General features: G+C 55.2%; 1 protein-coding gene across 1 annotated transcript in view; it reads right to left on the minus strand.

Moving 5' to 3' along the window:
• Window positions 1-7,094: 7,094 nt before the first annotated feature.
• LOC104122404 (probable G-protein coupled receptor 83) overlaps window positions 7,095-8,304 on the minus strand; it is a 6,576-nt gene continuing 5,366 nt past the window's right edge. Inside the window, exon 4 of the mRNA XM_009634523.1 lies at window positions 7,095-7,689. Within this exon, the coding sequence (XP_009632818.1) occupies window positions 7,095-7,689 (595 nt within the window). The remainder of the gene's footprint in view (window positions 7,690-8,304) is intronic.

Genomic DNA, 8,304 nt, shown 5'->3' on the forward strand with positions numbered 1-8,304 from the left:
CACGTCCATTGCAAGCGGGAACGAGCAGGAACCCGGGGGAACGGTGGCAGGGAGAGAAGGGGATTCACCGGGTGAGCTCAAGGACAAAGCCGGTAACTGAATTTCTGCTGGTTTCACGTCAGGAGGGAGAGGCCCGGGTGCTGCTCGGCTCCCTTGTGCTCTGCTGCTGCTCCTCCCGTGGGACCCGCTCGTCCCCGCGGGCACCGGTGGCGCTTAGCGCCGTGACAAACCGCTGCCCCTCGGGCTCCTCTGGCCCAGCCGGGCTCCTCCCTGCTCGCCTTGAGCGATTGCGGTGCTGAACCTTTTCAGCCCGTTCTGCACCCATTTCTGTGCGCGCGTCTGCGTCGGGGGCCAGAGGACACTTGGTTAAATTTCAGTCGCTAAAGGGGAGACTTAAATCCATTAGAGAGGACTGAATTTCCAGTCCCAAGTTTCCTCTCCTTCCCCGCAGATGATTTTTTATTGCTTGTTCTCTGATTTTCCCGGGTTGTATTTCCCCAGGATTTCCCCCGCATGCATGGATCTTGTATTACTGCGGCTCTGCAGTACACAAGGGCAATTACAGGCAAATGAAAACATATATTTTACAGCGCATTATTGAATTATTGAATGTGTTCGCCAGGAGACAGACATTTATTTTTCTTCTGCCTTCCAAACTCACCGGTCAAACCCGTGGGCAGGCTCACGGGGGCTCTCCAGATGCAGTCTCCAAGCAGCAGCTAAAAAGCATCGCAGCGCCTGCGTTTGGGGTGCCGGCGCCTCCGGCTGCTTTGCGTCCCCCGCACGGTAAGTGCCAATATCACCCCGTGGCCTTGCTGGGCAGGTGAAGCCGCAGCCAGGCCCGCGGATGCTCTCTGCCATTAGATTCCCTCCGAATTTGAAGAAGGGGACACCCCTCCCCCCATCCCGTGCTGCCCCCGCTGTGCTGATGGAGGGCTGGGGACCTGGACACCGTGTTTAGAGGATTCAGGGGACATTAATGAGAGCAAACCCTCCCAACGGGAACCAAACTGGGAGCAACAACAACCCCCACCAAAGGAGAGATTACAAATGGGAGCCTGGTTCCTTTTGTTGGCAGCAGAAGCTCATTTTCAAGGAAAAGCACTGCAGCTCCCATGGCAGAGCTGTGCCGATGGCAAACACAGGGACAGCCCGATGCCAATAATTATTACTGTGTGCCAAAAATACGTTATTATCCCAGCGAAATCTCTGTAGTCATTCCCTGAGCCCTGGTGGTAAATGGGCTTTTCAACTGGCCAGCCCATTTCTGAGCGACCATCATGCCAGTAACGGGCGCCTGCAGGCCGGGTAATGGGCTGGGATTCGAACACAGCTGCATTGGGGAACAGAGTTTTAGCAAGAGAACAAAGTGGTTTTGCAACCCATCCAATACCTTTTCAAACTCCCCCTCATACCCTCCTCTGAGCTGGTTTGAAGGAATTATTGGATTACGAATGAATGCCCCAATGAAGTACAATAACAACGGGGCCAATTTTCATAATTTCTTACCTCCTACAGTTAATCCAAAACAAGTCGGAGCGCGAGCATGCGACGCCTCGGGGTGTTCGCCTGGCCACCTCCAAAGGCCGGACGAGTCGGATGCGACCCCAGTGCTGCTGGGGCGGGTGCGGATTACGGCGTTCACGCTGGCTGCGCATGTGGATTTGGCACAGCAAGGGCTTCTGCAGGTCTGGTTGAGGAAGAAGTTGCCGTTCCAGTAGAATGGCATGAACCTGCCCAAGACGATGTTCTGAAAATCGCCGTCGCTACGTCCAGCGACAAACACGGACTGAAGGTCGTTGCAGCGGGGAAATTCTCGGGGCAAGGGACCACCGAGGTGTGACAGCCTGCCAGGACGCCGTGGGGCTCTGGGTACGCTGAAAGCACGTGGGTGTGTTAGACAGAGGTGACACTTGGGGACGATACACAGCTTTATGCTCTGAAGCAGCATTAATTGCAAGGCAATAAGCAGAAATTCCATTAATGGGGAACACCCCCTCTCACTGTCCCTTATGGTGTCCCATAAAGTAACTGGGTTTGGCTCCAGCAGACAAATTCGATGGCCCATCAATCTGATTTTATAAAGTGATCCGGCTGTTCTTACCTGCCAAGGAGATTTTTCTGAGGCCTGTCATGGAAAGGGCTCCTCAAGCGACAGCCTTTTGTGCTCTGAAACCAGACACACGGCTCCTGCAGGACCCAGCCTGTCAGTTTGGGGGGGGTTTATTTCTTTTCTTCCCCTCTCACCTCCGGTAAGTGGCAGCTGCTCCACGATTCGGAGCGCCTGCCCGAGCTGCAGCGGCGTTTGGTAACCTGCTCCTGCCTCCTGCCAGCAGCCGGCGACCCCAAGGGGCTTTGGTCCCCTTCCAACATAGGCACCCGAAACACAGCATCGCCAACGTGCCTCGCAAATGAGATTGCCCCTGGCGGACCTGCCCAGAAAGCCCATCGGGATGAGCCGAGTGGTGCGGTCACCGCTGGGAAGGTGCGTGTACTGGGAGTGCTGGGGCGTCAGGCTCGGGGGGCGGGTTAGGAATATGTACTGGAATTTGGGTAGGGATTAGTGCTGAGCCGTGGTGGGACAGGGCAGCTCTGTGAAAAGCCTCGAGTCTTTAACCTGGGAGCTGCCTGCAGCATCGTGCCTGGCCTGACAAACCTGCCCTTACCCCGCCAGCGCTCCTGCTTGGGCTTCATCCAAAGTCTGGGGAGATCAGAAGCATTTTTCTCCCTACCGCAGCGCAGGAGGCGGTGGCTCGGGGGGCGCGGGCGCGCTCGCCCCTGATCGGTGAGAGGGCAGAGCCATCTGCCCGGGCTTGAGGCGGGTGCTCTCCTGGGCTGCCCGTGGCAGAGGGTGTATGCTCGTTACCTTCCCAGTGTTAATTCTGGGTGTGCCCTTTGCATCCCAGCCCCCTCGGCGAGGTTTGGGCTTTTTCCGCCCCTTCTGCCCCCGGTCTGGGAGCAATGCCATCTGCCGGGTGGTATTGTGGCGCAGGAGGGTGGTCTCTGACACTGACCCCGCTATATCCCCGCTTCCCGGGGCTTGGCCTGGATTTAACTGAGGACATCTCCATTTATTCCCTCGGCACGCTTTGGCCAGCCCCTCGGTACTCTTTTCCACTTGAAGAGCTAACTGATGATAATTTTACTCTGTGTCTCCTTCCTGAGCTCACTTTCTGACTCATTGTGGGGTTTTTTTCCTGCTTGCTTTTTGTTCATCTAGTTGGCATGTTGTGGTTTCTTTGTTCATTATGTGCTGGGGCTATATAAGGGGATTTGGCTCTGGAATTCAGGTATCCCCTGCGCTGTGTTCTCCGTTATCGTCTTCATCAGCAGCTATGCTGAAGGCACTCAGATGCATCTGGCGTGAGCTAATGTTAATAAATCTGGGTTGTTAATCACTCAGACATGTCTCTCTTGAATCTTTGCACCCTGATTTGTGTGTGTTCAAATAGTTTCTCTGGAGCAGACTTCTGGTAACTCAGTGGTTTAATAATCTGCCCTGCGAATTCACCCTCGGGGTCTCGCCTCCTGGGGCTCTGCCTGCCGGGGACAGATTCAAGTCACCTGCCTGCCGAGGACAGCAGCGCGCCGCCGCCAAAGGCATGGGGTGATGGCTCGGTCCGCAGCGCCAGAGCAGGACGAGGGCTCTCTGGATGGCACGGGCTTCCCGGGGGACCCTTCTCCCACCTTTGGCCCCCGTCCAGCCCCCATGGCCTCGGGGCTGTCACATTCTCGGGCTGTGGGGACCAAACCGTGCCACGTCCGCTGCCTGCTGTCACCGTGGGCTGCCCTGGCCAGGGCAGGTCCCTGTGACCAAAACCTGCAGCCCGCTAGCACAGCCCTGCTGAGAACGGGGAGGAAAGCGCCCAGGGGGAAGCGATGGTCCTGGTTTTGGAAGCTCCTCCTTGGTCCTGTTGACCTCGGACACTGGGCTGCCTCCAGCGCCACTCAGGAAGCCGTTCCCACCGGTGAGCAGCGTGTCCGAAGCCAAATTAGGGGATGTTTAAGCATCTGTCTACCTGCTGAGCTGGCTCAGCCCTTGGCCTCTTTCAACAAAAGCAGGGTTTCTTAGGGTCTCTTTTCCAGACCTCGGCCAGGTCCGGCTGCCACAGCGAGCCGTGCGCCCACAGTTCAGCAGCGATGCCACCTCCTCCTGCCCCTCCGTCACTGTGCCTTGCCCAAGCCAAACGACACAGCTCAGTTTATCTCTTTCTTCATGTTGTGCATCCTAGCTGTTGCCTGAATGCTGCTGCTGTGTCAGGGCATCCTCAAGAGACACGCGGGCCTCGAGGCATTGGGCAAAGCGTGCGAGGCTTTGACTCCCATTCAGGCGTTGGTAATTACCAGTTGAGATAGCTAAGCCATTACGAAGATGCGATACAGTCAGCGCTTACATCGTGCCCATCTAGGGGAGAAAAATTCAGCAATGAACGACAGATCCAAGGGAAACCAGCTAGGTTATTTTTCACGGCATGAGCTAGCTAACTACACGGATCAGCAGAAGATCAAGGGGGTATGAAGAGAGACCCACTACTTTGGAATGAGGTCTTTGATTCCTCCTGAAAAGGATTATGGAGCCATTTAAAGAAAGGAAGGAAAGGGAAAAAAACCCAAACGCAAACCCAACCTAAGAAGTACTAAAGATGGACTCAAGCCAAGGCACAGAGACTTCAGCTTCACCCAGAGCCACCAGATGTGGCAGGGGCTCCCGGAACGGCTCTCATATTGAAGGGCTGATGGGCAGGTACGACTCCAAGGTTTGCTTGCTGCTTCCCCGAAATTTGACTGCTTCTGAGGAAGCCAGCAGCTCATCTGTGCCAGTGTTCTTGGACAAACATCTCCAGAAACTACTGAAAACTCCTACCTATCCGTCTTGTCCTGTAAAACAGCCCCAGGGATGGGAGTTAATCCCCGGCTTGGCTCGTACCGCGGAATTTGCCACTGGCGAGGTACATTTCATTTCAGCATCACAGCGCGAGCCATAGCTTAATATTTCTCACAGAAGGTATCAGTGTTAGTGTTGTTGCTATGGTTATTCCATGGAAGCCCAAGATATAATATGTACATTGAAAGAAAACATGGAAAAATCTCTTTAGAAACTGTGTGTGCTTTGCGTGCATGGTGCAGGGTGCACAGCCTGTGGAGAGGCAGGCTCGGGCTGATACGCTGAGCAGGGGGCTGAGCAGGGGGCTGAGCAGGGGCTGGCAGGCTGTGCCAGCATGGCCGCTTGGGTGGTGGGGCCACACGCAGCTCCCCGAGCGTGGAACGTGTTAGTTCCCCTTCTTTGCTCCATCTCATCCTCCCCCAGGAAGGCGGTGGGAACACGTCCTCATCCCTGCCAGCGAGCAGGGTGCCCCCCGCAGAACCTCAGTCCAGGCTATTGCCGAGGTAGGCCAGGAGCATCCCTGACCACGACTGCCTCTAAACCACTGAAAACCATCACCCTGTTTTTGCCAACTGGAGAAACACAAAGCCCTCAGCTGCTCCTTGCAGGACGTTCCTTCCAGCCCTTTCACCAGCTTTGTTGCCCTCCCCTGGACGCATTCAAGGACCTTTGCACCCTTCTCAAATTGTGGTGGCCAGAACTGCACGCAGCACTCAAGGTGAGGCAGCTGAATACATTTTATCTACAGCAGTTTGTTTGGTGGGTTTTTTTTTTTTTATTTTGCTCCAAGAAGTACAGTGTTTCCCCAGGAACTTCAGGTCTGAGGGCCAGAGAGCAACCACCCGGGCTGGCCCGTGCCAGAGCCCCTCTGTCACCATTGCAGCACGTACCGGTCGCCGGCACAGAGCTTTGCAGGGTCACCCAGGAACTGTCAGGGCTCAAAACACACATAGCTTTATTCCTGCAAAGGACTTCTGACCACTCAACCCAAAGTCTGGGTGGATAACTAATAAGAAGTAGGAGAAGTCCCTTGCTCAAGCTCAACCAGGGAAGCTGAGAGGAGAAGCTTGGCCTCTCTGGTCCTGGTGCAATTTTTCAGAGGGATGGGATGGTGGAGAAAGGGACACCCCTGCCAGGCCAGGACGTCTTTCCAGTTCCTGCTCCCCAGTGCCCCGTCACTGCTCCGCACTGCTTGCGAAATCACATCGCAATTCTGGTTTCTTCCTGCCTTTAACATCTCTTTTCCCTGTCTCCCCCCCCCACCCCCTGATAATAAATCTTTTCCTTGTTCTGCAGCCTTTTTTCCACCTGCCTCCCAAGCGCAGCTGAATTAAACTGCATTTTCCCAGGACTGTAAACAAAACCTTTCCTCTTAGTCAGAGTCAATTCCGTTGTTTAAATGAACTCTTTTACAGCAATTAGTAACGACGCAGAACTATTTCATTCTTCATTTAGCGAATGCTAACCCTGATGAAATATTTTTGTGGCCTCTTGCTTAGTGCCAGCGTAGGTTTATTTCCTGAATTAACATATTTATAATAAAAACAAAAAGAAATTCTACATTTGTCTGCCTGAGCGCCGCCTGAGGCTGCTGTTGCCCATGCCCGGCGCCTTCCCGCTCGCCTCCCGGCCGGGGCTGGTTTGCAAAAGAAGCGAGGGGACTTCCCCTCCAGCACCTTCCGAAGGGGAATTTGCTGTCGCTGACCCTTACCTCCGCTGGGAGGCTTCGGTACAAATTGCCTGGTGAAATTCCATGTGGATGGAGTCGACCTGGGTGTCCAAGTCCTTCCTTCAAACACGTGTTGGAGTGGGTCCGTTCCTGTTGCTCTGCCAAGCCCCGTTGGTGTCCTGGCACGTCTGACGGCACTGAGACCAGACAGCAGCTTGGGACAGCACGAGCAATGACGGAAACTCGGGTCCCACTCCTTCTGCCAGTAATAAGATGGGAGACCCTGAAAGCAAAGCACCCTGCCTTGGACCTCCACGTCCCCTGCACGTGGACCTGCCCCTCAGACCAGCTGCGGCTGTGGGCTCACAGGGAGGGTGCTTGAGAGCCTGGGCTCCCACCGCACAGAGTAAAGGGGCTGCTGCCCTGATACAAGCCAGAAGTCAGTAGTAAACCAGAGCAGCGATGTCAGTTCCTGAGGAGAATCGGGAGGATGCCCTTTGATGCCCACCCAACCCAGCTAACTCACCTCAGCCCTTTGGCTCACAGGTCTGTGTTGGCCGTCTGGATGTTCACGGTGGAGCAAATGGTCTGCGAGGCAGGGCCCTTCCTGTACCCGGCCTGCTCCATCCATGCCTCGCGGCAGGACGTGACCACGGGCGGCAGCGCGTTGTCCGAAGCCCGGGGCACCTTCTGGCACAGGCAGAGCAGGGACTTGAGCTCCGAGCGGAAGCTCTCGTTCAGCCAGCAGTAGATGAAAGGGTTGTAGCAGGTGCTGCTCATGGCAAACCAGTGCAGGGCGAAGTAGAGGGAGTTCTTCGTCTTGATGCCTAGGCTGGAGATGAGCACCACGTAGCAGTTGAGCGGGAACCAGCAGACAGCAAAGACCACCACCACCAGCATCAGCATCTTGATGCTCTTCTTCTTGTTCTTGTGGTGGGTGATGTACTGCTGCGTGGTGATGTCCCCAATGGCGTTGCGGAGCCACAGCTTCTTGGCCAGGCGCGTGTAGGTGACAGTGATGATTAGCAGAGGCAGGAGGTAAAGAAGGAGAAAGGTAGAGAGGTCCAGGTACTTCCAGACCAGCTCTGCGGGCTCTGGAAAATCGGGGAGGCACAAACTCCGGACAGTGGCTTCCCTTGAAAAACAAAGAAATACATGGTAAAACAGGCATGGTGATTAGAAAAACTTGGTCGTTTAACTCAAGTTTAACTTAAGCCTCGCAGTTTAACTTCCGACGGTTGGCCAACAAAGGCGCTGAGCTGTTTAACGATACACGATAGCTTATCTCAACAGCACTTGGGCGAGCTGCCCCACTCAACCCAACGGCTCCAGGCTCTGTTGGCGTTTGCCGGCTGGCAGTGGCTCCCGGCTGACGCACCCCCGTGCCCTCCGCAGAGCACCACGTGTCCCTGCCACACCCCACCGTGACTGGAAATGATGAGCCATCAGGAGAAAGGAGCACTCACACATTTATTTCCAGCGGATGTTTTCTCCTTTTCTTCCCTTTCGTCCCCCTCTTCTGCTTCCTCTTGCTCCGTTTTGCCCTCCTCGCTCCGGCCCTTGTGCCCTGCTCGCGTGTATTCAGCACAGGCTTTGGTCCCCAGCAAGCTGCGTTATTCGTTGCAGTATTGATTAATATCTTTAATATCCTGCTTTCAGCCTCTGGAGCTGCCTTTTGTGCCACAAATAGAAGAATGCCTGAGAACGGGCGGCTGCGAGCAGGGCCCGCGCGCGGCTTTCGGGGGGATGA

Source organism: Egretta garzetta, unplaced genomic scaffold, assembly GCF_000687185.1.
Source record: "Egretta garzetta isolate BGI_Z169 unplaced genomic scaffold, ASM68718v1 scaffold512, whole genome shotgun sequence".
NCBI classification, from domain to species: Eukaryota; Metazoa; Chordata; class Aves; order Pelecaniformes; family Ardeidae; genus Egretta; species Egretta garzetta.